The sequence below is a fragment of the Melozone crissalis genome, unplaced genomic scaffold (assembly GCF_028551555.1).
Source record: "Melozone crissalis strain CALT ecotype California unplaced genomic scaffold, PUWL_Pcris_2 ptg000081l_1, whole genome shotgun sequence".
Taxonomy (NCBI): domain Eukaryota; kingdom Metazoa; phylum Chordata; class Aves; order Passeriformes; family Passerellidae; genus Melozone; species Melozone crissalis.
In genome coordinates, this window is record NW_026535858.1 from 15,415,141 (window position 1) to 15,437,681 (window position 22,541).

General features: G+C 43.7%; 1 protein-coding gene across 2 annotated transcripts in view; it reads left to right on the forward strand.

The window, feature by feature from the left end:
- The first annotated feature begins 283 nt into the window (after positions 1–283).
- SHLD1 (shieldin complex subunit 1) overlaps positions 284–22,541 on the forward strand; it is a 33,415-nt gene continuing 11,157 nt past the window's right edge. The window contains exons 1-3 of one of the 2 annotated variants that reach the window (XM_054290443.1): positions 284–416; positions 1,120–1,238; positions 3,083–3,249. In XM_054290443.1, the coding sequence (XP_054146418.1) occupies positions 3,090–3,249 (160 nt within the window). In that variant the 5' untranslated portion in view covers positions 284–416; positions 1,120–1,238; positions 3,083–3,089. The remainder of the gene's footprint in view (positions 417–1,119; positions 1,239–3,082; positions 3,250–22,541) is intronic. The other variant, XM_054290445.1, reaches the window with a different exon arrangement.

Here is a 22,541-nt window from a genome sequence, read left to right on the forward strand (position 1 = left end):
GCTTCCCCTCGGCCTTCGGCGGCCTCGGGGCGGGAGGGCCCTCGCTGGCCCGGCAGCAGCGTGTGGAGGGCCCGAGGCGCGGCTGTGCGAGTGCGGCCCGGCCCGGGCAGCCCTGCCGCGCTTTTGGCTTTCCCCGTGTTTCCACTCCCTCCTCCCCCGAGCTGTGGCTGCCCTCGGGCTGCTGCGGTGGCATTTCCCCTCAGGAGGTGGCGCAGCAGCCGTGGCCGGGCCGCGGGGTGCTCGGGTTTTGGCCCGCGCCATTCTCCGGGCTCGCACCATGCCCTGTGTCACTCCTGATGCGCTTCACTGCCAGGGGAGGGGGTTTTGAAATAACTCCTGAATATTGCCTGAAGGAAAAGGGAAAGAAACGAGGCCGGGAGGAAGAGAACACCCTCACCTGCTGAGCAGGGCAGCTGGTAAGGCCGGTGCTTAACGTCCTGCTGTATCCATCACATTGTGCAGCAATGCTGCCAGCCGGGCAAGCCTGTGCAGGACGGGCCTTTGGGACATTCCTGGTGTCTGTGCGGTGCCATTGGTGAGGGTGGCCCAGAAAAACATCCAGTTCCTGCCTGGAGGTATGCCTGTCCTGGTTGCTCACTGAAAATAACCCAGGTAATGGCAAAGGAAACAGGATTTGCGTCTTGTGACGCTGTGTTGGGTGGGTTTTGTGGCCCTCTTAAAACACATTTCCTGGTTGAGGTTTGACAAAACAGGCTGCTGACTTCAAGACACCCCTAGATAAACCTGTTGGGGAAATACCTGCTCTCCACAGGAGGCAGGGAAGGTTGCCAGCTATTCCTTGCTTCTCTGCTTGATGGGTTTTGAACAAACAGCCCATCTGGCAGCTTCTTGTAAAGTAAATCTTGTCTTTACTTCTAGGATGTGCCAGTCCCTTTCCTGGAGGTTTCCACTGTTGTTGAGACGTTCAAGGGCATAACTAGATGTACTCTTTCTGATTCCTAGAAGAAACTTTTCCTCTGAACCAGACCCAAGAAACAGTGGCATATGTGATGACTGGCTGTTGACATTGGCTAGCATGTGCACTTTGAAAGGTCACCCTGTCCATCTGCCAGATCAGCTGGCCCAAAACATCTGACTGACCTGTTTGTTTTGTTCCAGCAGTCTGGGGCTGACAGACCATGAAGGAAGAATAAGGGAATCCTGAAGCAGCAACAGACTGTTTGCTCCTGGACTTTGTCCAGAGGGACTGTTTGCACATCAGTGCTCTCTCTTACCAGGTATGGCACAGAGGAATTAGTGAATCTCCTTCATTTGTCTGAAGGCCCAAGGCTGAGCCTTTTGTCACAAACACCATGAGTTGTGGTCTCACCATCAGCTTTGGGGGTAGGACTGCCTTGTACCTGCCTTAGAAGGACTAGAGAGAGCTAATCCAAAGGAAAACTATTATTTTTTAATATTGCTTTGTTCTGTCTAAGCCTGATCAAAGCATGGTTGCACATGTTGTTATTAGTCCTGTTGTTGCAAGCCAAGGAAAGGGAGCAGCACAGGCAGCTGGCAGAGACTTGCAGGGCTGCTGCAGCTGCCATCAGTGACAGCCTTAAGCTGCTGTGGTGTCACACCAGCAGCTCCTGTTGCTGTAATTTGCCATTTGCCATTCTGTCCCTTGGAGGGATAGAATTCATTGGGCTTGTGGTGTGTGTTTTTGGGGGTTTTCCAGACCAGTGAAGGGTATAGGTAGTTTAGTTCTTTAAAATACCATTCTACTTTAAAATAGCACACATCATAAACAGAATATTTGAGGAAAGTTTTTCCTTCTCTGTGTTCCTTATGCACAAATCATTTATATTTTGGTGCATGAAGAGCAGTAGAGGAGAAGTTTCCTTCTGGTGGGGGAAGATGGTTGTGTATTTGTTTGTTTGTGTGTTTGTTTTGTTTTTAACCTTCCACTGCCTTTTTCCTGGAATCTTTCTATGGGTGCACAGACCTTTTCCCTCCAAGGCAAGGCAGCTGGTCTTCTCTGGTATCACAGCCATCATCTCCCCTCTCTTCATCAGTGAGTTAGCCAGCATTTTGCAAAGGTCAGAGGTGTATCTTGGATACAAGTTTACTCAGCACAGAAGCACCTAAGGAATTCTGTTACTTTTTAAAAAATCTGCCTGGAGGTATTTATTTTTCAGTACTAATGCATTCTGGGGATTTCCTTGCCCACTGTGGCTGTCACATTCCTTACTGATGATACCCCCAAAACAAGAATTTGTCTTCATTTTAAAAAAAAGAAGATAAATGTAAGCCTGCAGGGCCACAGGCCATTGCCTGACCACCAGATCTGGATCCTGTGTCTTGTCACTCTTATCCCACCAAGTTTTCCTCACTTCACTGCTCTTCTGCCCCAGACTCTCATGTGACTTTAACATTTTAGATCCCTCCTCTCCAAAGGAGTTGCCCATCCACTGTAACTCTTGGTGTGGAGCTGGGTGGCACCTGCCCTGTCTTGCTGTGTGTTCTTCCCTGTGTGCTGGTGGACTGGTTGAGGAAGCTTGATAAAAAGGTGTTGGGATGAGGGGATGCTTCAACCAAAGCTTTCCAAAGTGCTGAGCACCAATTATCTAACACAGCTGCCCTGGTGTCTCCATGCCAGGAAGTCTTTGCCATCCCTGTGAGACTGAGGCTGCCAAGTTGTAAGATGCTTTTTCTTTCTGCTACTGAACATAAGCCAGGAGGGGTTGGTTTAACCTGAGAGTTGTAGCAGCATCAGTGGAAAGGGACCTTGTAGAATGTGTTTCCTTTTAAATGGCACACAGAGGACACCCTGAGGGGAATATGCCCCATGGCTTCCTAGTTTTGGGGCCTGAGGATGTACTTCTGGGAAGCCTCTAGGAAAGCCAGATTTATCATGGTCTCCTAGTTATCCTACTTAAGGCTGAGAGCTGTTATCTATGGGGCTTGCTGTTCCTTCTTTACATCTTTAAATTTGTTTTTATTTTCTTAATTGAAGTATGATTAGACTAGAGCAGCTCCTGTCAGCTCATAAAGCAGTACAAAAATGCCAAATTATTTGTGCTGACTTCTGCTTAGGTTTTCATGCTCTACAAACCCAGCTGAGTCTCATTTCTGTCTGCAGTGGGACCATGGAAGAGAAGGAGATGTCACCCAGTCACACCTCAGAGAGCAGCATGTTGGACCTCCCCTCTGTCTGTGACCTGGCAGAGCACTTTCTGCCTCCACACAGCTCTGAGAACAGCCAGGAGCTTTATCCTTCTGGGGATGTTTTTCCCTCTCCACCCACAGGTAACAGCTTCTGCCTCTCCACATGCTCTTTCTTTAGCCAGTGCTTCAGCTGTGTGGGCAGTGTGCTGCTTGACTGACTCACTGCAGTCTCATACTGGTGCACCTGCCTGTCATAAACCACAATTTTAGCAGAGCTCCAGCTGGACACAAACAGTGGGAACTGTGGGTTGGTGGGACACAGGAGAGGAGCTCAGAGGATGCTGTCAGCTGCTAATGTTCTGCAATATTCTACATGTTTAATGTGTTCTCAGAAGGACAGCTAACATGTCCTCCAGACATCAGGAGTAAACACTGTCACAAATTACCACAGTCAGTAGGAAGAGTTTTTCAGCTTTTCCCTGTGTTTTTCATGTGCTCACCACGTGCTTAGGATATGGCCTCATCACCCCATTACTTTAATAATAATCATAACTGAGTCTTTGCTTGTGCTAATGACAATAGTGTGGTGAGGACTGCTTCAGTTCTGCTCCTCACCTGAAAAAGGACTGGCTTCTGCAGAAGTAGCATTTTAGGTCAGCCACTACTCCAGATTCTTAGAAGTAATGGTATAAATTGTTTATCTGAGAAGGTAAGGGACAGCTGGCAAGAAATGTGAGATCAAAATGTGCTGGCCCAGTGGCACTTCTTGCCGTGCATGCATGCTGGCTGGAATGAAGGTTCTAGTGATTATGTTTAATATTGGGGGGAAAATAAGTTCTGGTCAACAAATGAGTGGAGAGGATTTGTCAAGACACCAGAGTGGTTGAAATGTCACCGACAACATTTCTTGTTGCTTTTTGAATCTTTAAGTAGTGTAAAAGTAGGATTTGGCTCCTCTTCTTACTCTGAAGTGGTTTTCTATGGCCTGTTTCCAAGAAATTAGCTTGAAATTCAACAGGGGAGTTTCTTGCAGTGGGAATGGCACATGTGCCAGGCAGGTGAGCAGTGGGATCTACCAACTGACCTTTCTCAGCTGATGCTGACTGGTTGTCTGTGCAGTTGCCTTCAGCTCTAGGTGTGAGACATCCAGAGCTGTAATGGAATCTGCCAACAGCAGAGACCAAGCCTTGCTTTGGTTTTTCACACAGACCAGGAGATCACATGTCTTATCTTAATAATGATGGGAATCTTCTGCTGTTAACCTCTGCTTTAAACCACAACACGTATCACATTCCATGATCCTTGTTGCACTGGAGCAATAGCATGTCTGTTTTGAGGTTTTGCTTTGTTTTTGTGTCTAAGAGTAGTGACCAGCACTGTAAGGAATGTCCTGAGCCAGCCTTTTCCACTGTCATGGGAGAGGAGCATGGAGAAGCTGCTCTGGTAGTGAGACAGGCTGGAAGGCATTTGTCTGCTCAGGTTTCACAAGGCCTGTGTGGAAGGTATGAGGCAATCCTGGGGGCTGTGAGGCAGTTCCTGGGATGTGTTGCTCAAACACCATTTGTTGTGGTTCAGGGCAGCTGGCCCTGATTGCTGTGTTGGATGGGACTCATGGAATAACTGCATGACCACTTGGCAGCCCCAGGAGTGTCTGAGGCTTGGTGGGAGCAGCACATGTGGAAATGACGGTGCTGGGGAGGTGTTTGTGGGGCTGTGTGGAGCAGGCAGCTGAAGCTCAGCACCAGGGTATGCTGAGGCCACATCCTGGCTGTCCCCAACACCCCCTGTGCCATGTGGATTCCAGGTGTGCTGAGGAGGGCAGATGAGCCCCATGAACCCTCCTCTTCATTGCTTGTTGTGGAGACTGCTCACAACTGAAACCCCTTAGCAATAACTGTGGGAGGCTCCCTGTGCTCCTGGAGTGAAATCATCCAAGTGTCACAGGATAACCATTCATGCTATGAACACCTTGGTTCTTTTCTCCTCACAAAACATCAAACCAATATACATACCCACCTCAACTCTCTCTGTTGATGCAACTTCAGTGTTCCAGCCCGTTGAGTTTGGTCACTGTGGCAGAAGAGACAGGAAGATGGTTTTAGAAACAGTCTGTCCATGTCAGATATTCTTGGAAAAACAAGTTCTGTCAAATGTATCCTGGGAAAGGAAGCTCCCATGTTTGTTTTGTCACGAGGCATTGAGAGCTGCTGCTGTGGCGTTGTGTAAGTGGGAAGAGTGGGAGTGGCTGTGGGTTGCACCCCCACAGGATGACCAAGGGATTGGGACTTGGGCAGGATGGATGAGGATCTTCCCTGGTGATTCAAAAGCATTTCCAAAAGGCCCATAGGCCTCTGGGAATGTGGCAGCTTCCTGAGGAATGAAACAGACTGACAGGACAGGCTGTGTTTTCTGCCATCTGCCACATGAACTGGACTGAGACTGACTGAAGCACCACACCATCCATGCCTCAGGGGGTGGAAATGGTCATGGGGTATTCCTACTGCCTGAGGCACCAGGAACAGGTTTTATTAGTCTAGAGAGGCTCCATCCCTTCTAATAGCAGAAGATAGGTACTCATTAGCCAGGAATACAGGGCCTTCTGAAAGCAGGCATCCCCAGGCAAGAAAACAGTAGTCCTGTAGGAAGATTACTAAATCTCTTAAATGGTTTATAAGTAAGTGGTTTTATGATTGGTGTGGAAGTGAGGGTTCTGCTCTTGCAACAGGCATTCATACCTTTAGCTTATTGTCACAGTGAGTTCAAGTGTCTAAGTGATAATGGAAAATTAAATGGGATCAGTAAACACTTCAGTATTCTTCAACTTTTTTATCCCATACTGGAAGATAGTTTTTAAAAATGTAATTGTTGATCATTTTTTTAATCTGCATCACTCAATTGCTCAATACACCAGGAAGACCTTACCACTTCCTCTGGATTAAGAAAAGTTGCCAGCAAAAGTTGTTACTTGGCAGGCAGCACTCAAGTGTGTGTGTGGGAAAGCCTTAAATCAGGGCACTGGACCAGAGAATACCAGGGACAGTGGAAAAATACTATTTACATGGAAAAATTGCAACCTAAGGAAGTGCTAGAGAATAATCAACAGGTGTGCTCTACAAATTGGTAGAGCACAGGGTTCTGGGCTCTGCCCATGCTCTGTGGTCAGGCAGAACTGGATTTGCCAGTGCAGCCCTGGAGAAATTCTCCTAAATTTGGAAGCAGCCTTTGAGAGTTCAGCTGTGGAATCATGCCTGGGAGACTGCCTGTCTGAGGCATGGGCAAAGCTCAGTCCCATCTCCTTTCCTGGCCCTTCCTAGGGCTTGTCATCTTGGGCAGATGGGCCTCCCTGTTTGTCCTGTAGCCTCTGCCTTCATTGCTTTTTCTCTGTGATGAAAAGCAGTGTTCTAAAATGGGTGGGTGGACAGGGTCACCCAGTGGAAGAAAATGGTGTGTCACAGGAGCAGAGAAAATAAAAGAGAGGTGATGTTAGGAGAGAAAGGATAACAGAATTTCCTGTAGGCTTGAAGAGACCTGCAAATATCTAAATGCTGACTGGCTTTTTTTTAAAAAAGCAAAATTAATTAAAGAGGTGTTCAACCTTTAGTTGCCTCTCCAAAGATACTTTTGTTCCTGCAGTTTGTTTCAAGTTTGAGCCCAGGCTTACCTTTAGTTATTTTCCATGGGCTTCCCTGACCTGTGTAGTGCAAGGAGAGTCCCAGGCTGCTCCTGGCTGTGCTCACTATTCCTGGTTGATCCTTAGTGCTGGTACACAGTGGGAAGTCAGCTCAGGGAACTGGCCCAGCTTTCTGGGCAGCCATGTGAGTATTTGTGTGGATGAAGTGGGGACAGCTCCTCTTCCTGGCAGCAGCACAGCTGCAGCCAAGATCCAGTGCTCTGCAACGTGTCCTGGCATTCACAGGGGTTCCAGGGGTTCCCAGTGAATTTACATGCCCAGTTTTGTGGTGGGTTGCTGTGTCTTTTATTAGCAACTGAGGAGTGGTGCTGATGTTGGTGCATGTGTTCTGACTTGTCCCTAAATGCTCTCTACCTTAAATACTCTCTGCCATGTCCTCTGGCCCGTCAGCTGTTACTTCATCTGTTTTGCAGAAGTGGGTTTGTGTTTGCTGAAGAAGTCCAGCATGGCTTCTGCTTTTCCTGCCTGGGAATTGTTCACAAGTGTTGATGTAGAGGCTGGAAATGAAAGGAGTGTGTTTGGTCACATCAGCAGCTCTTTTAGGGCTGGCTCTTGGTGGTGCTGGGAGGTTCAGTTCAGCCCAGAACTCATTGCTTGGTATAGAAGTTACAGCTTGGCTGTCTGAGCTGCCACTGCTGCCAGAAGTTGCCAAATTTCCAAAATTAATTTTTTGTTGGGCTAAACACTTTTATATATAGTCTCTTCAAGAGGTTTGTGTAACTTCATAAATCCAAAAGGTGTGTGATGTTTTAAATCGCTTTCAGACTGAGCCAAAGCTGAGCTGGAAAGGGCTCATAAGTGAACTCCAGGTCAGATACAGAAAGTATCTGAGAGTCTCCTTTGCCTAAAAAATATCGATCACCTGAGAATGTTTTAGGTTTTGGTTTGCTTAGAAGGTGAAGGGAGGGGTGCTGTTCACAGGTGCTTTGTGATGGGAAGTTTTCATTGACTGCAGAAGTTAGCAGGCTAACCCACTTCCGTTTGAGCTGTGGTCTCAAACAGAGCTAATTATTATTAACCGTGGAACAATAGAATTTGGGGTTTTTTTAAACCAATGTGTTGGTTTGAAATTGGTTAAGCACAGTGCTTGCCTGGCTGTGATGAAGAACATAGTCCCTGTTTTGGGAATTTGTGGATTTACCGGTTTTGGTTTGTTTTCTGCTGCCCTCTAGTGCTCAATGTTACCCATTTCTGATTTCACCAGCCTGGCAGGCTTACAACTTTCGAGGGTTTTTTAAGTGATGGTTTTTAATCAAGTGCACTCTCAAGTATGACCAAAATGCTAGATTTTTCTTAGACTCAAGTCTTACCAAGAGGAAAAAGAAAAGCAAAACATTTCAACACTTTTAATTTTGTATAGATGGTGTGGGGCAGTGGACTTGAAGTTCTGCAGCTCCACTGAAGTTATGGACAGGTTCTTCAGTGGGTGACTCCATGGCTCTGGTGAGTTTGGCATCACCAACCCTCCAAGCATCTCTTTGTGGCCCACTTGTGTTGAGTACTGGATGAAAAGGCAAGGTGGAATTTATGCCAGCTGACATAAAAGGAGTACAGGGAAACTGCCCAACACACAAAAGAAAGCACTGGGAACCACTGGGTCACTGTAGGTCTTAGATCTTGTGTAAATTAATTTGTCAGGGATGTGTTACATAAAACATCCAGCCAAAAGTAAATCCTAGAACAGAAAAAGGCAGAGTTTTATTCTACACAGTCTGAGGAAGAAAACTGGTCCTTTTTGAGGAGAATTAGAGCACTATGCATACATCAGGGAAAAAACTGAGACACATTCCTTGCCTTTTGGATTTTAATGCTTCAGAGTACCTCTGTGTTCTATGAAAGTGAACAGCTTGTATTAGACCCTTAATAATTAGAAATCAACTACAGAGAAAATGCTTCAGTAACAGAGACAGGGAGTTGTACTCCTGCACTGAAGTTGTCTGGTTGGATTCTGTATTTCTCTACATGAAGGGGAGCTTGGGAGTTTGTCTCTTGGGAAGGAGAATTTGTTTTGCTTCATGTTACCCTGCTCTGGATGTGATTGGTAATAATTAATCTAATTTCCCCAAGCTGAATCTGCCACGATGGTATTCAGTGAGTGATCTCTCCCTGTCCTTATTTCAACTCAGGAATCTTTTGCTGTATTTCTTCACCTCTGTCCACTTGTGGAGGGGAGTGTGGCTTTGGGGGCATCCAGCCAGGGTCACACCACCACACCCTCAGTGACAGACAGTGGGACCTGTGAGGGGTGTAGAGCTCTGTCTGCCCTCTGGTGGGACTGGGAGCTTTTAATATCACCTTGTTCTGCCAAGCTGTCAGAGTCCCAGTGGGGCATTTCTTCCTTACCTTTATCTAAATTGTCATTCCAGCCTGGACTTTTATTTCTCTCATCACAGCTGTCAGTGTTTGTCCTTTGCTGTGACCTAATCCAATTCAGACTGCAGTAATGTCATTATGGTAATTGTTCCTAAGGTAGCTGTGAGGCAGCTTTGTACATGTTTGTGCAAATGTTGTTTTATCTTACCAGGCCAGTGCTGTTTTATCTTACCTGTGAGCATTAATCATTTAAATGAAAAAGAATTAAATCCTGTAAATAAATGTCAGGAGTTTGTACAATGGGCAAGAATGGACAAGAGTTTGTTAAATTCTTTATTAATCATTTTTCATCCTCTGAAGTGCAGATGTGGAGTCCTTTGAGATGGAAAATTATAATTGGGAACAGAAGCTGTTTAAATAAGGGTTTTACAGGAGAATAAAAAAAAATGCAGCCATCATTTGCAACCACTATAATGCCATTAAATATTATGGGAACAGTGAACAATTTCCAAGCTAGTAAAAGACAACCTGAGGAATTCTTCCTGACCAAGACACAGACTGGTATCAGGCTGGGATAGGGGTGTCTTTGGGAAGCCAGATGTCACTGGCTCTGTGAAGCTGCAAAATACAGTGCAGATGTGTCTGAAAAGCTTGGTTTCCTCCTGTATGGGTGCTTCCCTTGCCTTCCCCATTCTGCAAATACTTGCTTATCACATATGTAGTGCAAAGTTTCTCCTGTGCTTGAAGCTGCTTTTGCAGCCGTGCTCAGGCTTTTCAAAGCAATGATCTCTGTTCCTTGCCCTGGAAGTCAGCAGTGGAGGGGGGTCTATCCTGGAGCAGCTGGATGCTGGATGTTGGCACTCAGCTGAGGCTGCTGGAGGCAGCAGAGTGGTTACTGAATCCTCACCCTGTAAAACAAGGATTCACTCAGGATGGCTGTCTCCACCACATGAGCTCCTATCTGAGACACACTTGCCTGTAAATCATCTCTGGTTGGGCCCCAGAATTTCCAAGGACAGACTGTGTTAACAGGGCTGTGTGGCACTGGGTGGCCAGCATGGGAGCCATGGCACAGGACTCCATTTCAGCAAATGGATAACATTCCTTGTCAGTCCCTCAGGAGCATGACTCCAGAGTGCACTAATGGCTGTGCTTGCAGTTTCACACACTGGGTTTGCTGCTCTTCCATTTTTCTGTGCATGGCTGCAGGGGATCCACTGAGTGCTGCAAGCCAGGGGGTCTGGCTTATTGCAGGCAGGCAGATCAGAGATTCTTATTTCATGGCACAGTTATTTTAGTGCAAAGCTGTAGTGGAAATTCTTCAAGTTCCATTCTTTTCTGAAACAGATAAATGCCTTGTTTAGACTCATCTGTGCAATCTTGCTCAGGGACTGCTTTTACCACCTGCTTCTGCTCAGGTGCTGGCCTTGAGCCATTTCCTTGTCACAATCAGATCTGGAAGCCCAGGCTGATCTCGTAGAGATGCTCATCTGCTTCACTGCCCAGCTCAGCTCCCTTTAGCATCATTGTGGCTCTGTGCAGAGGTGCTGAAGTGCCAATAGAAAAGATATGGGTTGAATAAAAGTACAAGATGCAGCAAAGGGAAGGAGGAAATTAGAGTGTCAGGTTGAGGGAGAGATCAGAAATCCTGTGCAGAAGGGGTTGTGCTGTTTAATCACTAAGTTTTTGTTACCTCTGTCATTATCTTGAAGCTCAGGAACAATCCCTGATGTAACTGTGGGGCTGGAAGGGTATGGGAGGATGGAGAGCAATGACATCTCCATTGATGCACAGAATATCCTGCATGTGTGTGTGAGCTCATTACCCATCACCTTGGGTTACCATGTTAACTTCAATTCCAAGATAACCTTCCATAGATGCTTCTTACCATTGAGAAGTGACTATTGATATTTGTGTTGTGTTGGGTCCAGGTGTACATAAAGCATTTCACCAAGCAGTGTGCAGAGTGCTGGGAGAATGTCCCCTGCTTTCCTGCTGCAGTGGAGAATTTGTGTCTAAACAAGGATAATATGAACCAGATTTCAGTGTATCTATGAACAGTCAGTGCTCAGTGTTTGAAGTGTTGGAAGGCAGAGAAGTTCACGTTACTACTGTGGAAAAAAATGGTTGGTTTCCTTTAAAAAAACCCAAAAAACTAATACCTTTATGTTGTGTTTTTAGCTTTAAAACCATGCAAGAAGTTTTCGCTACAAGATTGATGGACATGAGAGTTACACAAGGGACAAGGACCAGAGAGGAGAATGAGAGGGAACTCATGGGAATGAGAATTGGTGTTCACAGAGGGAATACAAAGGGGTTGGACTGTGGCTCCTGCAGACCCTCCTGTAGAGTGTCCAGTCAGACTTGTTCTGTTTTTCTTTCTGCTTTTAGAAAAAGAAGCATCTTTTGTAGGAAACAATTTCAATGAAACTCCAAATTTTTCTTAACAGCTGGAGAAGAGAAGCTACAAAGCAAATCCTAAGGCCTGTGAGCCAGGGTAGTCATTTTTCTAACAAAGTGCTTCAATAATGCAGTAATACAGTTGTGAAACATTCTCATGTGTGCATGAATTGTTCTGTTTACTTTGGAGGGCAAGAACTTCTGTACAGCTGAAACACCTCCACAAAATTCCTTATTTTTTCCCAGGGAGAAAGGAAAGTACATGCCATGAATCCTTAGTAATTGAAATCACTGTGGAAAGCTGCAAAGGGCTGTAGCTGTTCCTGTTACCTGGACTTGTGTTCATGGCATCTTTTTGTCAATGTTAAATTTTGTGAGGGGCTCCCCAGATGTTGGCTCCTTTCCTGTAGAACAGAGTTGCTCTTTGCAGCTTGGTATTATGGTTTTATTGTAGTGCAGGTGATGCAAGGATGACCCAGGATCATTGGGTGTCAGTGCTGAGTGCTGAGCAGCCAGCAAGTGGCAAAAGATGGAATGCCTGTGCCAACATCGTTGTGTAAAACCAGCAGTGCCCTTCCCTGCTGTCTGCAGAACCTGCCTTGGTGTCTCAGCTCTGTCACTTATCTGTGGGTGGTAAAGATCTGTGAAAATGCTTCAAAAACGGCAATTTAAATAATGGGGGATGTCAGGCTGGGGCAGAAGAAAAGGGCAAATTGGCTTGGAATGCCACGTTGAGGCCAGCCTGTGCCAGCCCTCTGGGATATTCTTTGGCACACAGTGCTGTGGGGTCCCCCATTAGCATCAGTACCTGGGGAACAGAAGAACGGTGTCATTGGCCTGAAATGCAGCTGTGCTGAGGCAGAGAGCCCAGGTAAATGGGGTACAGAGCTTCCAACAAACTCTGAGCTTGGCCTGAAATGCAGCAGCTGTGTTGGGGCAGAGAGCCCAGGTAAATGGGGGTACAGAGCTTCCAACAAACTCTGAGCTTCACACATTTGTTCACATGTTCTGGGACATCTCACCTGCAGTCCAGCTGTGAGTGGTGTTTGTGGTTTAGAGGGCACTGTGATGTTCTGCTTATACACAATGCATTAATAAGAAATATCACTCCTCAAGTCTCTCTAAAACCTCTTGTTTTCTTAACTCTATTAGTAAGATTTCTACTTTTTTTTTTTTTTTTTTCTGGTCTGATTCTAAACACAGGGGTTTTGTCTGCTAATTTATCAGATTTACCTGTCCTGATACACAAAACACCCTGGTGGACCCTAATTTTGGGCACCAGTGGTCAAATATGCATGGTCTGACTTTTTCATTTTCACTGGCAAGCTTTCCTTACATTTAGCTCTCAGTTATTCAGATGTTTTTTCAGATGTAGCCTGTGACTGTGTGGTAGAAGAATCAGCTGGAGTTTATTGGACCCAAAAGGCCCTGTACTGGCAGTGGTTAAAATGCAGCAACAGAAAACAAGATACATCTGCCCTGATTGCTGTGGTCCCTTATTGCCTCTGAGTTTATTCCCAGAATTTGAAGCTTCTGTAGGAGCTGCTGTGAACTGGCAACAGAAAAAACACATTTCAGGGAATCTTCTGTGCCTAGTGGCAGGGAGGAGAACAGAAAAGTTGTACTGCTGTTGTTTAAATGAGAAGCTGTGCTCCCAGGATGCTGCTTAGTGTGGAGGGCAGGCTTGCTGCTGAAAGGATGCAGATTGCTCCTACCCAATTTTGCCATGGCAGGTTTGAGTGAGCTGAGCAGGAGGCTGTGGGCAGGATGCCTCTGTTCCATGTGCTCAGGGTGGATGCAGTGCCTGCAGTGCTGCAGGGGATGCTCCATAGCTGGGTTGAGGATGAAGGACTGAGCAGCGCTGCCTGCCATTTCCCTCTTGTGGCTGCAGGGCCTTTCTGTCTGCAGTGACGTGGCTTGGATTAATGCCAGGATTGTGGGGGTCACTGTGGTCCATTTTCCCTGGATTTGTGTGCAGTTTTTTGGTCCCTGCCTTTACATTCACATGCTGCTCTCAATGTTTCCTTTCTTCCCCTCTGTAGCATCTGGCTTGTGCCACACCACATGGATTGAGCCCAGATGAAGTGTTCCTAAAGCCTCACAGCTCAGACTCCTATCACCACTTACCTGTGGGGCATCTGGCACTGATTTTAAATTAGATCTCTGTCTTAATTCAGGCCTCATTTTTCTTCTCTTTCTCTGGTTTACTTCACTGAGCTCACTGGTGTGCAACTGATGAGGTTGCAGCATAAAAAATAGTGAGTCATACCCCCTTAGTAGCAGACTGCAAGCATAAAATACAGCACACATCATCATCCACAATATTTTTTGAAACAAAACAACAACACAGCCTAGTGATTCAGCATCAGTGTGGGTTGCAGGACATGAAGGTTTGTCCTGGAGCCCTCCTGCATCTGATTTCTTCCTTCTTTTCATGAGTTTAATAACCCCCCACCCCACTGCCCTTCCTTCTTAGATTCCATAGGAGCTGGGCCTCATATGCATGGACATCTCTGTGCCTGTGAAATCTCCTCCCAGACAGATGGAATGCTGTCAGTCTGAGCAGTGCTGCTGCTTTTCCAGCAAGCCTCCATGCTAAGGGTTTCTCTGTGAAGGGTGGCAGGCAGCTGGTTATTTATTGCTGCAATAAGCACTGGCAAGCAAATGATAATATTTTGTGCTGTGTGCTGCTTGCTGTTCCTTTCAGCCTGCCCAGGGATTTCTGGCTGTGCTCTGTGCTCACTGTGGGTACAGGTGGACGCAAGGGAGGGCTTGAGTTTTACAAGTTCACTGTGTTTTATAAATGTAGCACTGCCTGTGTCAGACAGGCTATCTTACCCCAGAAGTTATTTGGGTTTGTTTTATCTTTAGGTAAAGAAGGTAAACCCTTTGCATTCCTGCCTTCCATAAGTGCCTACAGACTGTTTTATACAGCTCTGAGTAATGAAATTATGTATGTCAGTACTAAAGGAGGTCCCAGCTTTGTGCAGGCTGCAGTGTCTGACAGGAATCGTTTTGGGGTCTTGTGTTTGTGTTATTTGTGGCTGTTGTTGTTGGGGTTTTTTTTAGTTAGTTTGTTTGTTAGGTGTTTTGGTTTCTTAATCTGCAAATAGGAGACAAAAACAACCAGAAAGACTAAGCCTGGGAAAACAGACAGGTATACTGTTATGCCTTCTAGATCAATGGAGGCTTTGGTACTCTCAGTGGTCTGTTTTTATGTGTATTTTAGTCTCAATGATGCAAACATTTTCTTTTTTCTATTTTTAAAATTAAATTTAAACCAGTAATGATCTCAGCAGGAATCTGTACGTTGGTTCTGTGTCTGTTGGATGAAAAGGAAAGGCAGTAGAATCAGAATCAGTCACTTCTTACACAGCAGGTAATTAGATTTTAAAACTCAATGCAATAGGAAATCATTGAGGCAAAGAGTTTAGCAGTGAAATAAAGGTGACTTTGCACTGATGTTGGTGATAAGAGCAAGCTCACTCAGTAGTTCTTGCTGATACAAATGTTGCTGAGCTATTGAAAACATCTGATGGTGTTTCAAGGGTTTTGTTAATCTCTGTGTAATTTCAAGTGTCAGGTCACACCCACACATTCCCACCACGAGGTTGCCACCTAGAACAGACCACAAGTGGAGGGGACATACCAGACTTGAAGCTGATCTAATCCTGCCTGGTACCTCCTTCCATTCTCCTTTTTCTAGAATATTCCTCTTCTGCAGGTGGAAAAGCTGAAAATGCTGTCATAGGTACAGCTCTTCCCTTCACTAGACTGTATCTCTTAAGAACTGTTAATTGAAAAGAAATCCTTGGACAAAATGCTCAGAATCAGGAGCAGAAGGGGATTGTTGGACTAGAGAAGCAGGTAAGGCAGAGTTGAAGGAGGGGAGAAATTTTTTGGGGGTCCACAGTGTAGGTTGTATTTGTGTATGTGTAAATTTTACAGTGATGTTTTACCTTATTAATTAATAACCCATAGATAGATAAATCAAAACTACAGTAATTTGTACAGACCTAAGGAATACTCATCCTTAATATGCTGACCCAAAGCCTAGCCCAAGTCCTTCTGTACTATTCATAATACAAACTTATTTTGAATTCAATTATTTAGGCAGTTATTGCCTATTAAGATTGCAAAGAAATGCATCATCTCTACTTCTGGTCATGGTGCAGCACAGGTGGGATCTGTTTCATGATGTCTTACCATTCAGTTGCAGTTTCTTGAAAGGATGAACATTGTGCTGAAGAGCTGAATTGAAGCAGAATCTGATTTACAGAGCTACCATCTGCAATCCCAGCTGAATTTAACATTGTTCTACATTGCTGCTTCTCTAGATGTCTAATGAGGTTATTTCTAGGTTAATTTTTCTCCTGATGCAGTCTCAATTAAAATATAAAGAAAGTAGCAGAAGTTGCAAAATAAAATAACTTGAGAAGATCCATTTTGTGCTGCACCAGTGCTTTGTGGTAGGGTGTTTGTTACAGCTGCTAATTATTATTTTGTATGAGGCACTTGCCTGATAGCATCTGTGTGTGTGTGAATCATCTGCAGAGCCTGTGACAGCATTCCAGAAGTGGAGTTAGCTCCAGTGGCTGAGACACTGAGTTTGTGCCAGTGAGTTTCATGCCTGGCTTGGATGGAATGGAAGGAAATATTAGGATTCTTAAGCCCAGAAATCTTGGAATATAAATGGAAATATATTTGCATTGTTAAGAAATCACCTATTGCTATTAGCTTTCAGCAACCTGCTGACAGTTAATGGACACAGGGATTTATTTCTGATGTCACTCTAGCTGGGATTTTTTTTATTTTGAAGAACCATTTTTTTGCAGAAGATTAAAGCAAAAATGAGATTGATAGTTGGGTGTGATATTCAGAATGAAAGCATCATGCTCCATAATTATCAACTGTGAGCTGCAAACCTCCCAGGGTGAGTTAGACCATGTGGTGGAAGAGGGTGATGGTGTGCTCTTGGCAAATGAGATTCTTCATGCACAAAACAAAATGCTGGGTTTGCCTGTGCTATTCCTACATACTGCACAAAACAGTCAAACAGTCAATCATGTAAATTCTTCAGGACTTCTCTTTTATTAACAGTACCTGGCAATGAAATATTTGTAGATGGACCTTTGATTATGGATTGACTGCTTTCTCTACAGCTGCTGAAGAGTTGGACTGAGGGGATAGAAAACCTAGTGGTATCTCTCAGGCAATAATTTGTCTTTAAAAAGTGCATGTGGCTGGTTTAAATACTTCAGTCAAACAACCTGCTTTGTTACATCCTGTGTTTGCCAAAATCTTCTCCTCCATCACAGAACAAAGCCAGTGTGCTGTTTCTAAATGCCAGTACCTAAATGTGTGTTGAAGTGTGGAAGCCTGTGCTTTCTGGGGTTATACTGATGGTTTCCCCTCTCTTGATCCTCCTCTTTGTCAAGTAAACAAACAAACCAGTTTAAGCACTTCATATGATTTCAGAAGGAAATCCTTCAGAGAGGATCTGCCAGGAGTCTCTCACCTATTGACTACAACCCCAGTTTGCCTTTCCAAAGTGGTGCTAAATGAGTGTGTAGGGATCAAACTGAGCCAGATGCTCTTGCAGCAAAGCCATGAAAATAAACACATTATTTCAGGCTGTACTATTGGAACTAGAGCCAAATTTGACCTCCTTAGAAATACTTTAATTCTATGTGCCTCAAGATCCTGCTCATCTCAGTTCCTGCGGGATCCTGGAGCAGGTATTAAGGCAAGAGTGATCCCAAAACAGTGGGGTGGTCAAATTTGAGGGAAGACAGGAGGGTTTCTTTGGTTTGGCAGCCTCAGTGAAGGCATTTACTTGAACCTTCCAAGCTGTTTGAAGCCCTGCCAGGCAATAGCTGGGCCCTCCTTTCTCCTCACCACTCAAGCAGACCTCTGTAGCTTTTCTCAGCCAGTAAGTTATTAGCTGCTGCAGCAATCTGGTTGCCTCACTTGATTATTGCATGAGAAAACAATCAGGCTTCACTGCTGTTTTGGAAGCTGTTACATCTGGTAATGTGTCTGGGGCTTTCCATTTGCAAAACACTGTTGATTGCCAATTTGAAAACAGTTATTTCTGGGACCAGTGTGTTCCTGTGGATTTTACTTGTCTTCAGGACACCACAGTATCTCTGATTGCTCTTGCTGTAGTGACAAATGAAGTGACAGAAGTGACTATGCTGATTTAACTCTTGGTTTGTCTTTTTCTATAACACTTTGCCCAAAACCATCCTTGTCCTCCCTCTGTGAGTGTTTGTGTGAGCATCTCTGGTCTCATTAACATTCATGTGAGTATTCCCAAAGCTCAGTGCAGTCTTTAAAACATGTCACTGTTCAAAATGTGCTCTGGTGCACGTTAAGTCCTGCTTAAAGGCAAAAAGCTAAGCCAAAGGCAGTGCAGTAAATCACCTGGAACACCTTAGCTATACCTTGGTACAAAGAGCTCTCTTGGGGAGAGCATGTGCATCCAAAGGAGCTGCAGTTTGTATGGCTTCATACCCTGGATAGCTCCTGAAATCCTACTGCTCAGGGCCCATCCACTTGATGTAGGGGATAAAGTTCATTCAGGGGATTCATTAGAATAAATAAAACCTGAGGCATTTTTTCTGTCTCCACATGTTATGAATAAGAAGCTTGACTAGGCCAATATTCAAGCAGCAATCAATTTATTAATTAATATGGTAAAGTATGAACAATGCACGTTGGGTACAGTGGGGGAAGTTTTCCCTCCAACTGCACACCGATAGTTGAGGGTTACAGGTATTTATAGGGGTACTCATCAGCTTTCTCAGCAGTTTCTATTCCCAATTTTTACTCATCAGCACTTTCTATTCCCAATTTTTACTCATCAGCACTTTCTATTCCCAATTTTTACGTCACAGTTCTATACACTATTGTGATTTACTTTTTCTCAGGATGTATCCCAAAAGGAGTATCCTCAGGTGGTGGTGGTCCAGTTTCTGAAAGAAGAAAGACGAATCCCATCTGGTGAAGTCCAGCTCCCCAGATGTCTGTCCACCTTTTAATTGCAAAGACTATAAATCTCATTACAGTGATGTCCAGCTTCCCTTGGTCGAAACTATTCATCCTTGAGCTGATGTTCATCTTCCTTTCTCAAGCTGTTTTTCTCTGCTTCAATAAGGCATGAGATAAGCATGTTTCCTTTATATATATTCCAAAGCTATAGTTTCAATGATACAAGCAATATTCTAAAATTATACTTCAAAAGGTTATTATTGCAGAGGTTTTTATGGACTAAATGCAAGCAAAAAGCAACATCTTTAACAGCTTAATTCCAATGCTCCTAAATCAACTAAGGTTAATTGCAAACAAAAGAAAGGTTCAAAGGCCTTTTTCCATGCTTTATTTTCCTCAGTTATTATTAGAATTCACAGCTCTGCCATTGTCAGGGTCCACACATTTCCCATTCACAACTACACACGTCGCCTGTTTGTACCTGACACGAAACACAGCTTTGCATCTCACACACAGAGCTCCAGACTCTAAATACCCTGCAGATGAGGGGTGTGGGGATGGATGCTTGAAAGAGTTGATGCCTTGCTCTAGTCAGCAGTGATCTAAGAAATTACATTGGGAAAGTTAATATGGAGATGTTGGCATCTCTTGCTGAACACTCTTTCAAGTCTGTGGGTTTAGAGTCTTTCAGATTATTGTTACCTAGATGTTCTGCTCTTGTGTTAATATTGCAGAATGAAATAGCACATTAGCTGTAAGAGAATATTTTATTAAAATACTTCTTAGCTTCTTTCCTGAAACTTTTCAAATATCCTCCCTTTCATATGTGCTCAGTAATCTGTTAATCTTTTTTCATAATATTTTTACAAAACTGGGGAGTGTTTGTGGTTTTTTTTAAAGGAAATTAAATTCTGTTTTCAGCTAGGGGCTTTTCATTAGACTCAGTCTGCAGCATGTGTCTCTAGCATCAGTATCAGCCTGGTGCTGGGCTATAATTGACTTTTTTATTCTGTCTGAGCAGAGTTCACCTCAAAACCTAAGATCTGAGGGAAAAAGTAATTTGTGCAGATGCTGTTCATAAAACAAAGACAGATTAAATCTGGAGCTGTCACAGAATTGCTCTTACAGATGCATCTGCTGCAAAATAATTACCTCTCTTGAGCCCAGTAAGTTAATCAGTGTCTCTTGTTTGTGTCTGCAGTGAAAACAATTAAAAGCTCATTTCCTGGTTTTTAGGTAAACCTACAGATTCTCTGATTTTTAGGGGTAATTAGATTTATTTTGATGTGTATCACAGTCCAAAGTGTTCCTGTTGAACAGCTAGCTGTCTGTAATACAATTTACTGTCATTTCTTTTCAGTCACTTTTTTTCCTTGTGATGGTTTTTGCTAAAGAGTTCAAAATCCTTTTGTCTCCTCTCATGTAAATTGCATTTTAAAAGCTTAGGGCTCTTTGTACAATCATGAGAAACGCCATTATTTATATTTATTTCAAGCTTTCTTTAATTTAATTTTTTTGCAAGATCAGGAAAATTTCTCTGCTATAGCTGAGAAAATAACCACTGATCACTCACAGGCAGTGAGATGTGTGCACCAGGTGCAGGTAGGTGGAGAGGGACCCCAGTGAGATGGGCAGTGAGAAAGCAGCACTGACACTGGCACCTAATGCAAGGCAGCAAATGATGCCTTTCTCCCTGCTTTGCACAGCCCCTGCTCCACCAGGACAGATCCTTTGCTGCCTGCAGATTGACTCTGCTGCCTGTAATGTCTGTTTTGTTGGCTATGAGCAGATTTAAACAACTTTGCCTTCTTTTCCTCAGGGCTTGGCAGGAGCACGAAGTGTTGAGGCAAAGTTTGGGAGGGAAAAAAGCTCCAAACCTCAAATAAACCCCAGAGTGTTTTAAACTCTGTTGGACATGGTGGTGATGGTAGACTTAAAAAAGAAGTGACAGGACCACACCCAACGATTAACCTTGCATGCCTTCTTTAGGATGGCTTCACTTTGCTCTTTGTGCTCTGCTTGAGACTTAGCACTTGTGATCTAATGCCAAAATCTGTGTCTAAAATATATCTTTGGTCTCCACCTCTGTGGGAATACCTTAATCTCTGAACTGTGTCAAAGCTGTGCTGCAGCAGACTGGTCTCTAATTTTTTTGTTATAAAGAAAGAGTGACAGTATCTGCAGAGAGGGCACTAAGCCCCTGTGCAGGCAGGCAGATATTTGTTTTATTTTAATTCTCAGTGGACCTTTATTTTATCCTGATTCAATTGCTTACTCAAGGGCACGATTTTTTTTTTTTTTTTTGTGTGCCCTTAATGCATTAAACATTTTTCCAGGTCAAGGAAGCATCAGATATATTTTCCATTGTCTTAAGAGTCACAACTAAACTTCAGTGGTGACCGTGGCCAAGGGGAAGTGGAAGAATGTGGAATTGGGAAGTGGATTTGTGTGTAGAGTGGAGGGAATAAAAAATTCCTGTGCTGTAAACATAGAGGTTTTAAAACCTCAAAGGTGAGGGATCTTCTGAATGTAAATTTTATTTTCTGACAGCTGTTTTATTACTGGGAAATGCACATAGACACCTTTTTTGTAATTCAAAAATGTTCAAGTCCAAATCACTTTTGAACATGAGCATTTTCTGGCACGGTCTTGTATTGCAGCTACACCTTCTTTAAGAGGCTCAGGTGTCTATATTCTGTGCAGAAGTGTCCTCTTGCAAAAGTGCTGAGGCTTTCAGCTGGCTTGTGAGGAAATGAAAGAGATTAAGGTAGCAGGTTGTCAAGGCAATGGAACACAGATTAACTACTTATGTCCTCACGTTGCCCACATGTGATCTAAAAAAAATTCTTTTAAGTAGCCTTTGAAGATAAATCCCAAAACTTGAGCTGAAAATGTTCACTGAAGCCTTTCTTTCAGAATTCCATTTTATTTAGAAATAAACCAGATGTATTTGCTGCAATCACAGAATCCAATCTGTTTGAATTACATACTCTTTAGGCCTTTTAAAACAAAATACTTGAGCTGATCCTGAACTTGTTGGGATTTAAAAGAAGTTAAAAGAAAATTATCCCAAGGTGTGATCTGCTAAATTATGTGGGCTGTCAAATCCCACCCAACAGTGTCAAATGTGTGACAGCAACCAGTGTCAAATATGAACAAGGAGACTTGAGCTTGTGCTGGAACACAGCTGTCAGGAGTGTCAGTGGTAAATTGCTAAACTTTCCTTTTTATTTGAAAAATGGAATCTACCTTCACTGTTAAGGATCTGTTTTATATCATAAACATATCATACTTACACAATTTTATCATTCAATAAGAATGTAAATTTTCAGGAATTCATCATGTTAGATATTTGCTTTTTCATTTGAATAGGTGAATGGCCATATTAATATGGTTAATACTATTAATTATGGTTATATTAATGTTTACCAGGAGTGCTAATCACTATCATTAATTCACTGACATTTTTAAATGTAGTTGCACCTGTGTTCTCATCCAGATGCCAGGAGAGCAATGGGAATTGCTAAATGCCCCAATTACATTGGTTGCTTCACATTAAAAAAAAGGAGCTGTGCAGTTTTGGGAGTCTGATCAATAAACTGCAAATTCTGAACTTGCTGGTGTTTCCTCATATCTGCTTTTGTAGTCTCTCTAGTCCCTACTCCGAACAATTTCTAAACAAACACGAGCATCATTCATCTCCCTGCTCTGTGAAAGTCATACAAAGACTCCCACATCACCTTGAAAAATAGTTGGAGAGTAGTTCTTTACTATTTGTAAATGATCAACATATTTATACCTGCAAATATCAGATGGGTTAAGTTCTTAAACGTTTCCTCTCTTTCCCTACCTTGCTACTTGTATGATTATTTTTGAATGAGGTGGGTATTTTCAGTTAGGCAATCTTAGGGTGTAAGGTGGATGAAAAATGTTTCATTTAATTAAGGATCAGTGGAGTTGCCCTAACTTGCTCTGGTGTATCTGTCCTTTTACTCGCCTTATTTTGCAGGAATTAATTAGTTTTTCTGTTCACAAG